Source organism: Pipistrellus kuhlii, unplaced genomic scaffold (genome assembly GCF_014108245.1).
Source record: "Pipistrellus kuhlii isolate mPipKuh1 unplaced genomic scaffold, mPipKuh1.p scaffold_m20_p_18, whole genome shotgun sequence".
NCBI classification, from domain to species: Eukaryota; Metazoa; Chordata; class Mammalia; order Chiroptera; family Vespertilionidae; genus Pipistrellus; species Pipistrellus kuhlii.
The window spans coordinates 25,319,046-25,337,456 of NW_023425493.1; the positions used below are offsets into that span (position 1 = coordinate 25,319,046).

An 18,411-nucleotide genomic window follows, 5' to 3' on the forward strand; every position below is an offset into this window, starting at 1 on the left:
CCGGGAGCCGGCCAGTGCGGCTGCTTCGCGGTCCACGACCCCCGCCCGCCCGAGCCGGGGGGTGGTGAAGCGCTCCCCACTCCGCCCACCCCCGCGGGGCGCTGGGCGGGCCTACCCCAGGCCCCGCCTCCTCAGGCCCCGCCTCCCCAGCCCGCTCATAGGAGGAGGCCGGGCCGACTTCCGGTTCCGGTGGCTGCGGCCGCGGGCGGCGGGCTGTGAGGCCGGGAGGAACGCGCAGCGGGCGCTCCTGCTCGGCGCCTGCCCCTCGCTGCCCTCTGGGCGGCCACAGCGCGGGGGCCTGGCTGCCCCCCGACACCTCTTCCGGGCGATGGTGCGACCCGAGGGCGCGTCCGCCTCCCGCCGCCGCTGACCCGGGCCCCCCACTCCATGGCCGCCTCGGCGCCGCCCCCACCGGACAAGCTGGAGGGAGGCGGTGGTCCCGCGCCGCCGCCCGCGCCGCCCAGCACCGGGAGGAAGCAGGGCAAGGCCGGTGAGCGCGCGGCCGCGGGCCGGGGCTGCAGGAGCCGAGGGCGTGGGGCGCTCGGAGAAAGGCTGGGCGGTGGGCAGGCGGGGGTCCGTAGGCCGAGAGCCCTGAAGGAGATGGGGGTCGGGGGTGAAGCCCTCCAGGGGTGGGGGCAGGTGTCAGAGGTTGAGGATCCGAAGGTTGGGAATTCAGGAGCCGCTTGGAAAGCGGAGGCTACCAGAGATGGGCTGTCTCTCACGGAAAGGAAGAAGCAGCGGGGAGGGTGATGCAGTTTGCTTTTCACATTACGCCTTTGTTAGTGTTTACTGGATAAGTAAACAAGCTAGCGTAGGTTGAAGTTGGGAGCGTTCCTGCGAGCACGGCTGGGGGAAAGGAGGCTGGGGGACCTCGGGGAAACCTGTCTGTGTTTGCCTTTTGCTGCTCTCCCAGGTTTGCAAATGAAGAGCCCGGAAAAGAAGCGAAGGAAGTCCAACACTCAGGTGAGCGGCGGCAGGTGGGCGGGAGAATGCCCAGCAGCCCCTCCCTGCGCTCTGTGGCTCCAGTGTCTGGCTTGGTCTGGTCCAGGGAGAAGGGAAAGTTCTCTCTCACTGGCTCTGTTTCTGGTCCTTCCCTTCAGCTTCATAATACATTGGCCGGGGAGGATGGGATGATTTGCCCAAAGACCCTGTCAACCAGGATGAGAATCTTCTCCCATTTTTCCTGTCCTGGTTCCCTCATGATAACGCCTACCAGGACTGGGTGGTGCTCCAGCAGTTCTGGGAGGTGGGCCGTTGTGTGTTTTACACATGAGGAACATGAGGCTTAAAAAGTTAAATCGTTGCTCCAGGGCCTTGAGGTAATTCAGTGTCAGAGCTGGGATTCCAGCCTATTTCTACCTGTTTTCAAAGTGCAGTGAATACCGCTGCGCCTTCTGCTCTGTTGTATCCTAAGGTCCATCTTGATTTTGACGGTCTGAGCTGGAACCAGCCTCCAAAACGTGCAGCGTGTTTCTGGTGTCCTGGGCTAGCTCTGCACTCCCCTCCGTGACCCTCTTTCCCTCGTCTGCTCCACCAGGGCCCTGCGTACTCGCATCTGACGGAGTTTGCGCCACCCCCGACTCCTATGGTGGATCACCTGGTTGCGTCCAACCCTTTTGAGGATGACTTCGGAGCCCCTAAGGTGGGGGGCGCGGCCCCTCCGTTCCTCGGCAGCCCCGTCCCCTTTGGAGGCTTCCGGGTGCAAGGGGGCATGGCAGGCCAGGTGCCCCCGGGCTATGGTGCCGGAGGTGGAGGGGGTCCCCAGCCTCTTCGTCGACAGCACCCCCCTTTCCCTCCCAACCCTATGGGCCCTGCTTTCAACATGCCCCCCCAGGGCCCTGGCTACCCGCCCCCAGGCAACATGAACTTTTCCAGCCAACCCTTCAGCCAGCCGCTGGGTCAGAACTTTAGCCCTCCTGGCGGGCAGATGATGCCAGGCCCAATGGGGGGGTTCGGCCCCATGATCTCACCCACCATGGGACAGCCTTCCAGAGGGGAGCTGGGCCCTCCTCTCTCTCAGCGCTTTGCCCAGCCGGGGGCTCCATTCGGCCCCTCTCCTCTTCAGAGACCTGGTCCGGGGCTCCCCAGCCTGCCCCCCAACACAAGTCCCTTCCCCGGCCCGGACCCCGGCTTTCCTGGGCCTGGGGTGGAGGATGGGGGCAAGCCCCTGAACCCGCCCGCTCCCACGGCTTTCCCCCAGGAGCCCCACTCGGGCTCCCCAGCTGCTGCCGTTAACGGGAGTCAGCCCAGCTTCCCCCCAAACAGCAGTGGGCGGGGCGGGGGCACTCCAGATGCCAACAGCCTGGCACCCCCTGGCAAGGCAGGTGGGGGCTCGGGGCCCCAGCCTCCCCCAGGCCTGGTGTACCCGTGCGGGGCGTGCCGGAGTGAGGTGAACGACGACCAGGATGCCATTCTGTGCGAGGCCTCCTGCCAGAAGTGGTTCCACCGCGAGTGCACGGGCATGACTGAGAGCGCCTACGGGCTGCTGACCACCGAGGCCTCTGCCGTCTGGGCCTGTGATCTCTGCCTCAAGACCAAGGAGATCCAGTCTGTTTACATCCGCGAGGGCATGGGACAGCTGGTGGCTGCCAACGACGGGTGATGCTGGCGCGGAGACCCGGGGAAGCGCGTCTGTTCCTCCCTGCTCCTCCAGGGGGCGGTTCCCGTGCGGGGCTCTGGGTCCGTGTTCCCACTGGCTTTCCATCCCTCGGAGGAGAAACGCAGTGTCTCCTGAGGGCGGAAGAGGACCTGAGGTGGACGTGGACAGGCAGGAGCCTGGATCGCTCACTGTTCTGGAACCTCTCCCGCCGAGATCTACAGAGATCCAGGAAACCAAAGCCCTGCCGCAGGAGCCATTGTCTGGCGGGTGTTTCTGGAGGCCTGGGGGTCTGGCTGCGAGAGAAGAGGCTGGAAGAAGATCCGGAAGGCAGGGGGATCCCTTCTGCAGATGGCGGGAGCGCCCAACACCTGTGCCTAACGCTCCCCTCCAGCCCCGCAGCTGCAGCCTTAGCTTTTGGAGTCAGGTGTCAAAGGTTTCTCGCCAGAGGAGTTTGGGTCTCTTCCCATCCCTGCAGTAGTCCTTCCGCGGGCTCTGGGAGAGAGTGGAGGGAATAAAGAGGGGTTTTCCTCTTTTCCCGCTCTCCCCTGCCTCCTCTACAACCTGCCAACTCTTTCTCCTTCAAAGAACCAAATAGCTTGAAGAAACAGGAGAGTTCTTGGCCATGGCAGTTTCTTGGTGATTTGGGGCTTCGGGACCGTAGACGAGAGATGCTGTCGGAACAGTTCTCCCTGGTACCAAAGTTACTGGTCCTTTCCCAGCTTCTCGTGCTTTTTCTTCTCCTAATGACCATATTTTTTGCCAAAAATTGGGAGATGTGGTCTGACCAGAATCTGAGGTTTGGACGGTCCTGGAAGCCCGGACTCGGCGTGGTGCCACCTTCCTCCACCTGCCCATCCGTTGCACCTTGTTAGCGTTGGTCTTCACCTTGTGGTGCCCTATTCCCCCGCCTCCCTGGCTCGGCTGAAGGAAAGCCTGAAAGGCCACCGAGCCCTTATACCTCATTTCTTCTGATAAAGGGATCCCTGGCGCCGCCTGTGGCGGGGGAGGCAGCAGGGCCCTCATTGCCGAGGGACTTAAATGCAGTTCAGAGCCTGGGTGTTCCTTCTCTTTCCCCTGCCATCCGTGTATCACCGGGGCCTGGTGTTCTAGCTTTGTCATTCCTCTCAGCCCCAGCTTTGCACTGGGCTTTATCTTTATTTTTTATTTTAAAGCACTGCCTGCCAGAGCTGGGCCTGGGGCCTGGTCAGGAGCCCCTCACAGCTGCTCGCTCTGGCAGCGCATGCACACGTGACCCAGTGGGTGGGGAAGGCGGGCCTGAGGAGCTCGTTGAGCCCTGGACCCCCAGCATGTGCAGAGGAGACAGGTTTACGGCAGAACTCACTTGCCAGCCCGCCTCTCAGGGCCCCCTGACCCTGAAGCAGCAGCGGGCAGTCCCCGCCCCTCAGCTTTGTGTGTGTGTGGTTCTGTTTGCCCCCCTTTTATCTGTTGCTATTTTTGTGCTGCCTCCCCCATCTTGGCATTTTGTAAAGTGGCTCCTGGGGGAATATCTGCTTAGTCCCTCATTCCATTGTTTTGGAAGGAAGGAGGGTCCGCGGCAATGTGATGGGGGGAGGGGTCTTTTGTACGGTTGGATTAATAAAATGACGTGAAAATCCTGACAAGGACTCCTTGCTGTTTATGTGCACAAAGGTTGGAAAGAGCTATCGTCATCACTGGGAAGGGTGCTTTGGGGGCGGCGCGGGGGGGGGGGGGATGTAAGCCTTGAGGGGCCCAGGTGGTGGGAATGGCAGAAAGATCTGGGCTTGGGGAACAACCCTGGTTCAGCTGCCGGTTCTGCCTGAGCGGAGAGAGTCCTGTGTGCCCCACCCTGCCCCTGCGTCCCGCTAAGAGAAAGTTTCTTTTCTGAGCACATTCCTGGGCCGGGCCTCGAGCCAAGCGACAGCTCCGGCTCCTAGGCCTCAGGGGAACCAGCGCCTTTAGCGCGTCTGGGTTTGGCGGCCGCCGTCCAACCCCCAGTGCTGGGGTGAGGAGTCAGTGCGGCACCCAGGTGGGGAGAGGGGCTGCACCTGGCCCAGCAGGCACTTTTGGGCGCTTTTCACAGCCCTCCCCTGTCAGAGCGGCAGTGGGGCCCAGGGGAGAGAGGGTGGCGGGAGGGCTATTTCCAACCCGCGATCTGCCCCTCCCCTCCCCGTCCTGCAGCTGCCCGTGTCCGTCCGGGCCACGCTGGTCTCTGCCCCTGTCGCCTCCGGAGAGGCACCGTCTGCCTTTCGGTTTGGGGTCTTCCTCCTAATCACTAGGCGCCGGGAAAGGAGGGGAAGTTGCCCCAAATTCAGTTCGTTGGGATTCCAGCCTCCCACCGGGAGGTCAGCCCAGCTTTGTGGGCCACACAGGCCCCTTGTTGTCCCCCGCCTCCAGGCTCTCACCTCCGGCTCTTATTGGCCGAAAGTTTCCGCCCCCTCAGGGAAACTGGCTCCCCATTGGCCAGCGCCTGGTCACGTGACTCCCCTCCGGGTCTGGGAACCTGGCGAGGCCGCAACAAGTTCAGCTGAAGGCTGGAGTGGAAGCCGGACCAGGTAATGCCCGGCGGGGAGGGGGCCCCAGACCGGCTGTGGGGCGGAGGGTAGCGGAGAGGAAGGGCGGAACCCCAAGGGGTGGGCTCCCCCGGGCCTCACAGAGCTGCTTGTCACTGTGAGAAGGAAGACCACGGAGACCAAAACAGGAACTTGCTCTGGCTCCCCCAGCAAATACTTGTGGCCCCAGGTCCTTGGCTAGAGGTTTGGGGGAACAACTCTTAGAGGGGTTGGAATGAGCTAGACCAGACTTCCCAGCTTTGTACGGAGTGGGAGAGCTCCCCCTTTAGCTGTCTTTTAAGAACAGCAGAGGTCTCTGTCCATCCCTAAAGGACGATGTTGTTGACTCCCGCCTGAATGAAAAGGGAGGGGGAGGGGGAGGGGGCGGGGGTGTTGGTGAGAGGAGATCTGAAAACACCGAGGGGGAGGGTGGAGTTAGACCGCAGAAGGAACCTCCTAATAAGGCAGTGAGATGCTGCTGGCCTGGGAGGACGGGGGAATCTTTTGGAATCTTGGGTGAACCCAACCGAGAGAGATACCGGGGCTCAGAACCCGAGTGCAGGGGTCCCAGAAAGGTCTCCTGTGGGAGTCTCAGAAGTGTTGGTCTTGTTGACCCAAATACCAGTTGCTGGTTTCCATGAGACAGTGGGTCTGACATCACCCTGGTTGCCATGGTGCTTGGTTCTGGAGGACCCGAGCAGGCTGTACACCAGCCAGGGATAAACAGGGACTTCAGCCCAAGCTGCTGCCACTTCCTTCCTGCCACCACCTGTTAGTAGTCACACACAGCAACGGGGGCTGGGGAGCGATGACACAGCAGAGGAGGGGCCTGAGAGCAGAAGGCTGCTCGGTGGGGCGGGAGCTCTGGATGCCTGTGGAAGCTGGTCGGGAGTGACTTGGAATCGCCGCAGCCGTTCTCCCGGCTCCTGGTGGGACGGTTTGTGTGTCTGGGAGGCATCGGCCCTGGGGAAGACATCTGTCCTGGGCTTGGCTCTGGAAGGGCCACGAGAGGTTGTAGGGCGCTGTGCCCCTTACACCTGCTCAGATGGCAGGGGTGGTTTCCCAGGGCAGGACTGCCATCCATCTCCCCCAGCCTCCCTTTCCCCCAGCGACCCTTACAGAGTCCTTTCCCACTTGCCACCCCTCTAGCCCGCAGGAAGGCGCTGTTTATCCTCCTCTGAAGGGTCACAGGTCAAGACTGGGGAGCGGTCAGCCGTTCTCTTCCCTCGCCTTTATGCCAAGTTCCAGTGGCAGCTGCCCAGCCTGCGGGGCTTTTCGCCCTGCTCTGCTTTAGGCTCTGGAAGCTGGGGGACTTCCTGCGCCCGCCCTGCTAAGTCAGAGAGATCCAGGGGGAGGCCCACAGCCCTGGCTTCGGCAAACTGTAAAGCCTTTATCCCTGAGATTGGCCGGGAAGCCTTTTCCCCAGGCCCCTTCCGGTTCCCTAAGATGAAGCTGGGGTTACTAATAAGGGAACAGGATTTAGAACGGAGAGTGAGGATGACCGAATACTTACTAAAGGTGCATTCAGGTGGATCTAAGCTAAGCCAGTTGGTCTCAACCCTGCCTGCAGGTGAGAATCATCCGGGAGATTTCAAAAAAGGCCCATGTGGCTCAGGTGGTTGAGCATCACTCCATGCACCGAGAGGTCGCTAGTTCGATTCCCTGTCAGGGTACATGCCGGGGTGCCAGCCTGATCCCGCAGTGGGTGTGCAGGAGGCCGCCGATTGGTGCTTCTCATTGTTTCTCTCTCTGCCATCAATAAAGAAAAAAATGTATATATATAAAATGCCTGAACCTGATCAGTAGATAATATTATCTATTGAATCAGATCAAAATCTTAGGTGATTCCAGTGTGCAGCCAGTGTTTTTAAAATTTATTTAAGAGAGAGACAGAGGAACTTGGTTTGTTGTTCCATGTACTTATATATTCATTGCTTGCTTCGTGTATGTGCCCTGACTGGGGATGGGACCCACAACCTTGGTGTATCAGGATGATGCTCTAACCAATCAAACTCCCCGGCCAGGGGTTCTCGACACACTGGCCTGAGATGGGTGGGTGGGTGGGTGGGTGAGTGGGAGACTTAGGGCTGCAGGAGGCTCTGGAGCTTTCTCTTTCTACCCTGGGAGAAAAGGTAATGGCTGTGGGAGAGTCTGTCGGGGTGAAGGGAGGGCGGCCTGTTTTCCTCACTCTCCAAGTCAGATGGGTCACTTTTTGGCCTTCATCTGCCGTGACGGCAGCAGGAGCGAGTTGGCTGGGTTATTCCCCAAAGTCTTTCCAGGCCTCTGCCTCACTGACCTCTCAAGGTCAGTTCAGTTTCCCAAGACCCTGTTGGTGCCTGGGAGAGGCGGGCTTCTCCGCGGCTGTCCGTCCTCAGGTTCTGATTTGCAAGGCAAATGCCCAGAAGAGCTGGAGCCAGGCTGGTTCTGGAAGCGTTAAGCCTTGAGCCCAGCCTGCTGCTCCCTCCATCCCGCCTCCCCTGAAGGGAGCAGGGTTGCTGAAGCTCTTCTCTGCAGGTGCCGGCCTCAGGGACCCCAGCCACCATGGCCTCCTGCCCGGATTCGGACAATAGCTGGGTGCTGGCCGGCTCAGAGGTAGGAAGAGCAGCCTGGGAACCACACCGGGGGCGGGGGTCCTGCAGGATCAGGCTGCTTTCTGGGTCTCTTCCTTCCTTGTCCTGACGGTCACCTGCATCACCTCCTGCGGCCGGGGGAGGAACTGGTGGCGGGGGGAGGAAGCCGGGCCCAGGGGCCAGGTGCTGGGACTGGGCCGTGGCCGAGAAGAGGGTGGCGTGGGATGAGCTGTGAGAAGTCAGGAAGAGTGCTGGTGGGGAGACCTGCGTGAGCCATCCTGGGGAGACGGAGGAGGCCCCGTGGATAAGGTTGCGACGTGGGCCGGTGTTGGAGGGAGGTTAGGGGCAGAGAGCTGGGACCCTCTGGAAGGGAACCTGTGAAGGGCCTGGCTCGGGCATTCAGGCCTGGTTCTTAGGGGAAATCACCGAAGGGCTCCGAGTCCGACGGGATCAGGACACGCACTGCCCGGGCAGAGGGTGAAGCCACCGTGTGGCTGGCAGCAATAGCGCGGAGTGTGTGTAAGATCTGTATCCAGGAAGTTGGTGGGGCAGGGACCCAGGGGGCTCCTGTGCTCCTCAAGCCACTGAGACGGACGAAGGGTCCCGCAGGCCGGAGGAAGTGTGTAAAGGGATCCCAACCCCAGGGGCTTGGTGAGTTAGAAGCGCCAGGAGGAGAGAGGGCGAGGAGTCCCTGGGGGAGTCAGCGGGGGGCGGGGAGGGGGGTGAGGCAGCCGCGCTCGGTGGCGCTGGAGCAGGACACAGGGCCAAGCTCGCCAGTGGAGAGGCAGACACTCTGCTGTCACTCGGCCAGACCCCTGGGTGCCTTTGCTGCCCGCTGGGCGTTTGACCATAAAAGGGGGTTGTGACTCTTGCCTTGCAGAGGTGGCCACGAGAAGGAAGTGATTGGAAAACTGCAAAGACACATACTAAGACCAGGCGTGGTGGCGGGAGGGGTGCGGGACCAGGATGGGGGACGTGGGCGATGGGCCTGCTGAGGAGGAGCGTGCAGAGAGGCTGGCAGCTCTGCGGGGGACAGGCAGGCTGGGGTGGGGGGGTGGATGGGCTTCTGCGAGCAGCTGCTGGGAGAGGGGTGTGTGGGCGAGGGACCAAGGCCAGCGAAGCTAAGAAGGTGTAAGTGAAGGGCGGCCTGTTGGGTGGCAGCTGCAGGGAAGCCGTGGGGCCATGGCGGTGACCCGGGGGCCTTAGTTCTCTTGCTTCTTCCTCCTCCCACCTGCCAGCCAGGAGCTGGCCCTCTTGGTGGGGAGGGAGGCGCTGGTGGCCCCGGCTCTGGTAGCCGGCTTCCGGTGGGGCAGTTTGCACCGTGCCCAGGGCTTGGGTCCAGCGGTGCTTCTTTGTGGAACAGACACTGAGCCTGTGACCATTCCTCAGGGCACAAGTGCGGTGAAGGAAGGGCCACACACCACTCTGAGCTGTGATGCTGCAGCGCCAGCCGGCCCCTCCCTTCCTCTCCCCTGCTTTCCCTTCCCCTCCCCTGCTCTCCCTTCCCCTCCCCTCCCTTCCCCTCTTGTGCCCTCCCTTCCCCTCTTCTGCTCTCCCTTCCCTTCCCCTCCCCTGCCCTCCCCTCCGCTGCTCTCCCCTCCCCTGTCCTCCCTTCTCTGCCCTCCCCGCCCCTCAGACCAGCTCGTCACGCAGTGTCTTCCATCCTGTGCCTGTGGGTGGGTGCCTGCGCAGTGCAGCTGGTCCCAGGGCCCCGGGCGAAGGCCCTGTGCTCCGGGCCGTGTCCTGTGGCCCCTCCTCTGCAGCACCTCCTGCTTTCGCTCCTTCCCCAGAGCCTGCCTGTGGAGACCCTGGGCCCAGGGTCCACGATGGACCCAGACCCGCAGAGAGCTCCCCCGGCCCCTCGGAGCCCCCCCAAGGCAGATGGTGAGGAGCTAGCTGGGACCGCGGATGGAGAAGGTACCGGGGCCTGGCTGAGGGGGGCGTGCAGCCCTCTCTCCTCCGTCTTCTAGGGCTCCCGTTTCACCGGGGAAAGGGGACTGGTTAGTCTTAGTTCCCACGTTAGCCTCAGTTGAAGATATGCTTCCCCCCTCCATCCTGGCTCTCCCCGCCTCTCCCCGCCCGGCTGGGGCCTGCAGGGGCCCCGGGCGGCCGAGGAGGTGTGGCTGAGAGGCTCCGAGCCTTTCCTTCCACTGCAGAGACCCTCCCCGAGCCGGACAGCTCCCAGCCCGGGGCCCGGGCCCGGCCGCCAGAGGAGGCAGAGGCCCAGGTGAGGACGCCACGGGGATGGGGGGTGGGGGAGAAGGAAGTGGGAAGGGCCGGGAATGCTCACGGCTGTGTCTCCATCAGGACGTCCCGGAAGGCGATGGCGAGGACACGGAGCTCCCTGGCTCCGGAGACACAGTGGCCCTGGGAGACGTGGAGGAGACCCCCGAGGTGGCAGACCTGGGACCCGACACCCAGGACCCGGAGGACCAGAGCTTCCCGCAGAGCCTGCCCTCACCTCCCAGTGCAGGTGCGGGCCCCTTTGGCACGGAGGCCTGGCTGTGGGGGTAGCCATCACTCCGGAGCCTCGCTCTGGCCCAGGCCGAGGACTAGGTTGGCGCCTCCTTAAATCCTGTCAGTGAGTCCTCAGCACCAGCCCGAGGCTCAGAGAGGCTAAGTGACTTGGCCAAGGTCACACAGCTGATAAGTGGCCGGGCTGAGGTCAGGTTGACTCCTTCCGCTCTGCCATTGGGCCTCCTCTTTTCTTGCCTCTGGATTCTTTCTACTCATGCCCTGCGTCCCTTCCAGGAGCTGGCTCTTTGCTTGTGAGTGGCTCATGGCCTGGGTAAGAGGCAGCGAGACCGAGCCCAGGTGAAGGGCAGACCGGTGAGGGGCGCAGAAGGAGCTGTTATTCAGTTGCTGTCACAGGAGGAGGAAGATGGTTCAGTCGGGACAGGCTGAGGGGAAAGAGAAGCAGGTGTCCCTGGGGAAAGGATGACATAGGACCTGAGTGGAGCCTGGGACATAAATTTGGCTTTCGGCAGGTGGGGTAGGAGGAGGAGAACATTCCAGGCCAAGGCGGCAGCCTCAGCAGAGGGCTGGGGCCACCCATCCTGTACTGAGGGGGCTGCACCGGGGTGTGAGTCCATCTCTGTGAAGGTGACAGGGTGGAGGTAGAGGCCAGGGCCTCGGCCATTTAGGAGGTTCCTGGACCAAGGCAGATACAGGCATGTGATGTGAGAGTGTAGACGTGTCTAACTGTCTGGGTGGGAGGTGAAGGTGGGCAGGCAGACATACCCAGAGCTCCAGGGAGGCCCGGCGGGCGCTACAGATTTATCTCTGGGGGGCCGTCAGCGTGTGGGGGAGACCCCGGGAGACTGTGTGCACAGCGCCGAGAGCCGAGAGGGTGTCAGGAGAGCCGGAGGGACCGAGCCGACGTGGGCCGTTCGGACTGGCCTGGGCGGGTGGGAATGGCTGTGGGCTGAGCTGAGACCCGTGGGGAGGACAGTGCTTTTAGGATGAAGCTGCTCGTGCAGTTGGCAGACCGAAGGCCTGGTCTCCCACCTCCTGACCGGGCGGGGCTGCCCTCCATGCCAGGCAGACAGGGGCAGGGTCTCCCCGTGCCCTTCTGTGTGCCAGGGCTCACGGCCTCCCGTGCCCTCCTTCACGCCCCTCTCCGTGTCCCGTCCCTCCCTCCAGCGTGCACCAGCAGCGAGGAGGACACGGACCCCGGCGCGGAGGGCCTGCGGTGGCGCCGGCGCGGCTGGGAGCCCGGCGCCCCTCCCCCTGAGGGGCCCCTGCGTGCGGAGGCCCCGGCCGGCGGCCAGGGTGTAAGCGGGGAGCCGGGCATCTCCCTCAACATGTGCCTCCTCGGGGCCCTGGTCCTGCTGGGCCTGGGCATCCTCCTCTTCTCAGGTGAGGGTGCGCCTCCCCGCCCCCCCCCCCCCCCGGGCCCTGGGGCCTCTGCCCTGGCCCCTGCTGTCCCCCTGCCCCTCCGCCCCCCTCCTCCGAGGCCTCACCTCTGCTCCGTCTCCCTGCCCAGGTGGCCTCTCAGAGTCTGAGAACGGTGAGTGGGGCCCGTGGGGAGGGCCCGGGTGGCTCCGTCTGTCCCCTCCCAGCCCCGAGGGAGGCCCGTGGGGCGGCTCTTTGGGTCAGAAGTAGGGATGCTCGGGGCTGGACATTATGCCTCTTTATGCCTTGTCAGCTGCTCGGAGTAAGCCATGGCCCTTGACCTGCCTGGCCCGCAGGCATGGGAGGGTCCAGGGCAGGAGGTGGCGGTGTGTGGGAGGGTGCTCTCTGTGCTCTGGGGCCAGCCTCAGGACTTGCTGTGCCTCAGGGGCCCTGGAGGAGGTGGAAATGCAGGTCTTTCCAGATGCCGCGGTGGACCAGGAGATGGCGGATGCTGCGGGGGATGGGCAGGTACGTGACAGTCTGTGGCGTGTGGGCCTGTGGGGGCGTTCCGGGCTGTGGGGCAGGGCGGCTCACCGGCTCCTCTGCCCTCAGGATGGGCGAAGGCAGCAGCCGCAGGCCTCAGCGCCAGCGCCCCCTGACGGTGCCCCCAGCCTGCAGAACATGGCCCTCCTGCTGGATAAGCTGGCCAAGGAGAACCAGGACATCCGGCTGCTGCAGGCCCAGCTGCAGGTGGGCACAGGCAGGAAGGGGCGAGGCCAGCCCCCCTCCTAGGCCCGGTGTCTGTCCTAGTGTCCTCCCCACAATGAAACGGACCAGCAGGCCACCTGCCTGGTTCTCTCAGGTCCCTCATGCTCACGGTCAGGCCAGGGCTGGCCTCCCCGTTTCCGGTGACTCTCCGCCTCCGATGAATGCTATGCTCTGCCTGGCGATGGTGCGGAGGAGGAAAAGAACAGGCCCCGGGCAGCAAAGGCCACATACTGGCTCTCCTGTGTCTGGGAGCAGTGTGTGCTGCTAGAAGGATGTGGACGCTCAGGCCTGTGTGGGGATTTGGGCACTCCAAGGTCTAGGGCAGGAGGCGAGTGGGGAGGAGGACTAGGACCGAATCCTCCGAGTGTCCCAGGCCATACCGCACTGGAATAGGATTTGGGTTGGAGCCTCTAGGCTCATCCTGAGAAGACCCTCGATGGCGCGCTCCCTCCTTCTGCCCACTCCAGGCCCAGAAGGAAGAGCTCCAGAGCCTGATGCAGTGGCCCAACGTGCTGGAAGCGGAGAACGCCCAGCTCCGGGGGGCCCTGCAGCACGGCGAGGCCTCGCAGAGGGCCCTGGAGTCCGAGCTGCAGCAGCTGCGGGCCCGCCTGCAGGGCCTGGAGGCGGCCTGCCTCCGGGGAGCGGACGGGGCGTGCCTCAGCCGGGGCAGGGCCCCCAAGGAGCCGGGCCCTCCTGGGCAGGAGCCGGGCCCTGGCTTCCTGGAGCAGAAGGAACGGCTGGAGGCCGAGGCCCGGGCGCTGAGGCGGGAGCTGCAGAGGCAGCAGCGGATCCTGGGGTCGGTGCAGCGGGACCTGGAGCAGAGCCTGAGGGAGGCAGGCCGCGGGGACCCGGCTCACGCCGGCCTCGCGGAGCTGGGCCACCGGCTGGCCCAGAAGCTGCAGGGCCTGGGGGCCTGGGCCCAGCGCCTGGGGATCCCTGGCAATGCGTCCTCAGAAGCTGGCAGCCTGGAGCCCCCCTTCCAGAGTCCCAGAGAGCGGGGTGGGAAGGAGAAGTGGCGGGGCGGGCCCGGGGACCGGCAGGCTGGGCCCTGGAAGCGCAGGAAGGAGGAGTCCGGCCCGGAGCGGAGGGAGAGCTGGGGGGGCAAGGAGGACAGGGGGGGCAAGGAGGACAGGGGGGGCAAGGAGGACAGGGGGGGCAGGCCAAGGGCGGAGGAGCAGGGCCGGGACAGGAAGCGGCAGGGCCCCAAGGAGCCCCCCAGGAAACACGGAGAAAAGCAGCAGCGCCCTCAGGGGAAGGAGGGGCCTGAAGGCCGGCACGGCCCCCCGCCGGCCTGGGCAGAGCTGTCCGGGCACAAGTACCGGGCGCCGCAGGGCTGCGCGGGCGTGCGGGAGTGCGCGCGGCAGGAGGGCCTGGCCCTCTTCGGCGCGGAGCTGGCCCCGGTGCGGCGGCAGGAGCTGGCCTCCCTGCTCAGGACCTACCTGGCGCGGCTGCCCTGGGCCGGGCCGCTGGCCGAGCAGCTGCCCCTCTCGCCCGCGTACTTCGGGGAGGACGGCGTCTTCCGCCACGACCGCCTGCGCTTCCGGGACTTCGTGGACGCCCTGGAGGACAGCCTGGAGGAGGCGGCCGAGAGGCAGACCGGCGACGACGACGAGGTGGACGACTTCGAGGACTTCGTCCTCGGCCACTTCTTTGGGGACAAGGCCCTGAGGAAGAGGTGGGCGGCTGGGGGGTGTTGGCGGGACAGCGGAGAAGGGGCGAGGGGGTACGTGTGCGAGGGAGTGAGGGTCCTGAGTCCAGGGCGTTCCACTTTGAGTTCTCATCTCCACTTGTAGTCACCCACCTCCCCCCAGCTTCTTTTTTTTAAAAAAAAAAATACTTTATTGATTTTTTACAGAGAGGAAGAGAGAGGGATAGAGAGCTAGAAACATCGATGAGAAAGAATCATCGACCAGCTGCCTCCTGCATACCCCTTAATGGGGATGTGCCTGCAACCAAGGTACATTCCCTTGACCGGAATCAAACCCGGGACCTTTCAGTCCGCAGACCGACGCTCTATCCACTGAGCCAAACCGGTCTCAGCAAGGCTTTCGGATACTTTCCCATCTCGGCGGGCAGGACGCCCGCGCACCAGAGGGATCCCCGTTGGGCTGGGATCCCCTTGCCCAGCCGTCCTGGCCCACCTACTGGCCCGCCCAGGAGTGAGGGAGACTGCTCCCGCCTTCCTGCCTCCCCAGCCCCAGCCGGGCCTTCGTCCTGGAGGCCAGTCTGGCCCCCGTATGGCTGGTGGTGGCTGCTGTAGGCGGAAGGGGGTCCCCCTTCTCATCACTTGGCCTTGTCCTCTAACGGCTCTTCCTGCCCTGCCCCCTCTCCCCTCAGGTCGGGGAAGAAAGACAAGCACGGCCGGGGCCCCAGGCCCATGGGGCCCAGGGAGGAGCACAGCCACCACCGCAGAGGCTGAGGCCGCGGCTGGCGATGCCCGCCCGCCCGGGACTGAAACCGCCGTGCCTGGCTCTGTGGGTGTCCTAGGACGTCCTTCTGGAGGACAGACGTCACCCAGCCCTGCACTGATGCCACTTTTGCTAGGAGAAGGCCTTCGCCGGGCTGCCTCGCTATCTATGCAAACGTATACAAATGCTCAGGGCCAGGCCTTTGTGTCCGCCAATGTGAAAGGGGGTGGGGGGAGAAGCCTGGTTTGGGGTTGGGTGGGGCGGGGTGGGGGGATGGCATTCTGATTTGGAAGCCGAAGAGCTTTCCTCCTCTCCGGAGCCGGCCTGGGTGCCGCCCCTGACCGCACCCTGGGGTTGGAGGGCTGCCGGCTGGAGGCCGCTGTCAGGCCTTCCCAGGGGTTTCAGTGGATTCGGAAGCAGCTCTTGCCAGAGGGCGAAGCCCCCTTTCTGCCCAGCTCCCCACACGGCCTCGCTGCCCCCTGGAACTGTAGACTCCAGTCACAATAAAGACTGCTGGAGCCAGGCCTTGTGGCTCAGTGGTTGAGTGCTGACCTACGAACCAGGAAGTCACGGATCGATTCCCAGTCAGGGCACATGACAATGGGGGGCGTGGAGGAGGCAGCCCATCCATGATTCTCTCTCATCAGTGATGTTTCTGTCCCTCTCCCTTCCTCTCTCTGAAATCAATAATTAAAAAAAAAAAAATTGCTGTTGGAGCCCTGGCTGGTGTTGCTCAGTGGTTTGAGCATCGTCCAGTGCACGGAAAGACTGCAGTTTTGATTCTGGGGTTCGATTCCAGTCAGCACACATGTCCGGGTTTCAGGCTCAGTCTCTAGTGGGGGGTGTGCAGGAGGCAGCCAGCATGTTTGCTTTCTCCCCGCCTCCCCCATCAACTTCAGCCCCCTGGGCTGGAGCACCCCATGGGCTTACAGCCGCCTTGCCCTCTCCCTGGGAGATGGAAAGACGTGAGCGTGGGCTCGGATCCAGGCTCAGTGATCTTGGGCCAGTTAACAGGTTAGGCGCCCAGCCTGTTTGCCTTCGGGACGGGAAATCTAGTGTCAGTCACCGGTGACGGATGGCGCTTACCGTGTTCATCTCCTGCGTTTCTTATCCCCATTAACGGGGTTTGGGAGGTAGGTGGGGGGAGAGTAAATAAAGCAATGGAAGCAAGACGTCCAATATTTGGCACTCGGAAGTTATTTCATGCTAAAGGACACACAGGTATAACGCATGGACATGAATGTGTGGCGATGGCAGAGGGAAGGAGGGCAGCTAGGCCAAGGGGGGTGCAGGGGGAGAATGGAGACATCTATCATCTGTAATAGTGTCAATAGTAAAAATAAAGTTTTCATTCCCCCTTTAAAAAAAATGTTTTTACTGCTTTTTTTAGAGAGGGAGGGAGAGGGAGAAACATTGATTGATGTGTCATCCATCTGCTGCCTCCTGCATGCCCCCTACTGGGGTCAAGCATCCAACCTGGGCATGCGCCCTGGCCGGGAGTCGAACCCGGGACCTCTTGGTCTACAGGACCACACTCAATCCACTGAGCCACGCCAGCTGGGCTCACTCCCTTTGGAGGGAGGAAAGGACCCCCACCCCTTCCCCAAAGCAGGCTTCTGGGGTGGGGAGGTGAGGGAGCCACTAGGTGGCGCCCTGACTCCACATTTGCTCCAGGTACCGTGGGTGGAGGGCCCGGTCTGGGGCTGGCATCCCAGCTCCGTGGACCGTTGTCCCTCACTCGGTCGCCGTCCCGCCCTGTCCGCCCTGCTCAGCCGCACGCGGACAGTGAACTTGGGTTTCCAGGAGAGGGGTTCCGGCTGGAAGGCAGGTGGGACGCTGTGTCTTGGGGAGGATGGGGGGGGGGGGGGGCTGGGTTAGGGGAGGGACACACCTGGCCTCCCTGGGTTCCCAGAGGGCGTTGGTGTGGGGTATCTCAGTTTCGTTTCTAGGGCCCGTTTCCTTCGTTTGCATAACGGACTCTCAGGGAGGCTAGGAAGTTCCCCCAAGCGCCCCCTCTTCCGTGCCCACTCAGGAAGCAGCGAGGCTGCGATGGAGGTTTCTGAAAGGGCTGGACCAGAGAGAGAGAGAGCCAGGAAACCAGGGGTCTGATGGGAGGGCCAGGCCCCGGGGGTGGGGGGGAAGGGCGTTGGCCAGGCTGATGACCCCTCTCGGGGCGCCCTGGCAGGCCATTGGGCCCCTCTCCATCACGCGCACTCACCCGCCTCAGCACGGCCCCGGGTCCCGGGTCCCGGGTGCTCGTATGACGGGCTCTGGGTAGAGATGCGCCAAAGAGGCTGGCACTGGGCCGTGGGCTTCTACCCCGGCCCCCCCCCCCCCCCCGGCTCGGGGACAGCTTGGCTGGGCGGGAAGCAGGAGCCCATGGGGAGCCTGCTCTGGGCCTGCCAGCGTGAGCTCTGGGTGTGCTGAGCTCGTGGCTTTTCTGCCCTCTCCCCTGGGAAATCGCCAGCGAAGAGCAAAGCCCCGGTGCCTCTGGGGAGTCCCTGGAGCAGGAGTGGCCCTCGGGTGCCTTCGCCTCTCAGATGGAAAAATTCTGCTTCCTCTGGTCAGTCCCTAGCACTCATTCTCCCTGCCGCCGCCCGCATTCCATCCTTCCCTCATTCTTCAGCTGTGGCCCCTTTCCTCAGCCCCTCTCGCCGCCGTCCTTCCCATTGCCCTCAGCTTTGCCTCCTCATCACCCCCCTCCAGCCCTTGGCTCCCCATCTCCCCATCTCCCCGTCTCCCCATCCTCCAGGCCCCCTGCGCCCACTGCTTCCGTTCCCACCCACCCGGGGTGACAGGGTTGGGTGGTGGGTCACCTTCAGGCTCGGTCCACTCAGGCCGGAGACTGGTGTTCCTTTCATTATAGAACTGCTCCCCGGCCACTGCCCTCCCGGCCACGGCCAGACGCCGGGCTGTCTGGCTGTGGCAGGGGAACCTCCCAGGGCCACCCCGAGGCAAGGACATCTTCTCACTCCGTCTTGTTCTGGGACAGCTGTTCCCGATCCCTTCACACTCCGCCTGCTCACAGCAGGGCTGGCGGGGGCGCCGCAGGGTGGTGGCGGGGTGTTACTGTCCTAAATCCGGACAGCCGGCCCCTCCCGCCACTTCCCTCGGCCTCCGAGCCACAGAAGCCCTGTGTCACCGGTTCTGATTGCACTGTCTGCGCTCCCGATCCCTCCCCTGTGGGCGCTCTGCCCTAAGGCTGCTGCCCATCTCTTCAGCAGATTCGGACAAAAATGGGCGGGCCCTTTCCACACGCACCTGCTCTTTAATCTTTTTTTAAAATTATTAATATATTTCTTTATTGATTTCAGAGAGGAAGGGAGAGGGATAGAGAGCTAGAAACATCGATGAGAGAGAAACACCGATCAGCTGCCTCCTGCACACCCCCCACTGGGGATGTGCCCGCAACCAAGGCACATGCCCTTGACCGGAATCAAACCTGGGACCTCTCAGTCCGCAGACCGACGCTCTATCCACTGAGCCAAACCGGTTTCGGCTTACTTACTTTTTTTGAATGGACAGCACGTGTATGGAAGCTGGAGCTGTGAAACAGGAAGTGCTTCGGATAGTTTAGATGCGAAAGGAGAGCGGCTGGGCGGGGCTGCGCTGGCTCCGGGAAGCCGGAGAGAAGCGCCTGGGAGACAGGCTCAGGGGGCCAGCCCACGGTGAGCTGTCTCTGCCCCGGGTGCCCTGGTTGC

The 18,411-nt window shown here is 63.4% G+C and overlaps 2 protein-coding genes across 3 annotated transcripts; both read left to right on the plus strand.

The window, feature by feature from the left end:
- Positions 1 to 172: 172 nt before the first annotated feature.
- On the plus strand, positions 173 to 4,215 carry PYGO2 (pygopus family PHD finger 2). The gene is made up of 3 exons (XM_036442447.2): positions 173 to 490; positions 914 to 963; positions 1,538 to 4,215. Exons 1-3 carry the CDS (start codon positions 388 to 390, stop codon positions 2,600 to 2,602), a joined length of 1,218 nt encoding a protein of 405 aa, XP_036298340.1. The 5' UTR covers positions 173 to 387; the 3' UTR covers positions 2,603 to 4,215.
- Positions 4,216 to 5,004: 789 nt separating this feature from the next.
- Positions 5,005 to 15,234, plus strand: PBXIP1 (PBX homeobox interacting protein 1). Of its 2 annotated transcripts, XM_045583340.1 has the most exons (12): positions 5,005 to 5,133; positions 7,645 to 7,722; positions 9,491 to 9,617; positions 9,857 to 9,927; positions 10,008 to 10,176; positions 11,213 to 11,232; positions 11,345 to 11,558; positions 11,686 to 11,709; positions 11,980 to 12,062; positions 12,147 to 12,284; positions 12,770 to 13,977; positions 14,640 to 15,234. In XM_045583340.1, exons 2-12 carry the CDS (start codon positions 7,672 to 7,674, stop codon positions 14,719 to 14,721), a joined length of 2,187 nt encoding a protein of 728 aa, XP_045439296.1. In that variant the 5' UTR covers positions 5,005 to 5,133; positions 7,645 to 7,671; the 3' UTR covers positions 14,722 to 15,234. The 2 variants fall into 2 exon arrangements, with proteins under 2 accessions (XP_045439296.1, XP_045439295.1); XM_045583339.1 differs by lacking the exon at positions 11,213 to 11,232 and having other exon boundaries at positions 9,797 to 9,927; positions 10,008 to 10,173; positions 11,343 to 11,558.
- Positions 15,235 to 18,411: the final 3,177 nt, after the last annotated feature.

What these genes read in the sequence shown, in the direction of transcription:
- PYGO2 (XM_036442447.2), top strand. Translation starts at nt 388, where the DNA reads ATGGCCGCCTCGGCGCCGCCCCCACCGGACAAGCTGGAGGGAGGCGGT. An exon ending in GAGGAAGCAGGGCAAGGCCG is followed by an intron (nt 491 to 913) that starts GTGAGCGCGCGG and finishes CTGCTCTCCCAG; the next exon opens with GTTTGCAAATGAAGAGCCCG. An exon ending in GAAGGAAGTCCAACACTCAG is followed by an intron (nt 964 to 1,537) that starts GTGAGCGGCGGC and finishes CTGCTCCACCAG; the next exon opens with GGCCCTGCGTACTCGCATCT.
- PBXIP1 (XM_045583339.1), top strand. Translation starts at nt 7,672, where the DNA reads ATGGCCTCCTGCCCGGATTCGGACAATAGCTGGGTGCTGGCCGGCTCA. An exon ending in TGGGACCGCGGATGGAGAAG is followed by an intron (nt 9,618 to 9,796) that starts GTACCGGGGCCT and finishes TGGGGCCTGCAG; the next exon opens with GGGCCCCGGGCGGCCGAGGA. An exon ending in CCTCTCAGAGTCTGAGAACG is followed by an intron (nt 11,710 to 11,979) that starts GTGAGTGGGGCC and finishes GCTGTGCCTCAG; the next exon opens with GGGCCCTGGAGGAGGTGGAA.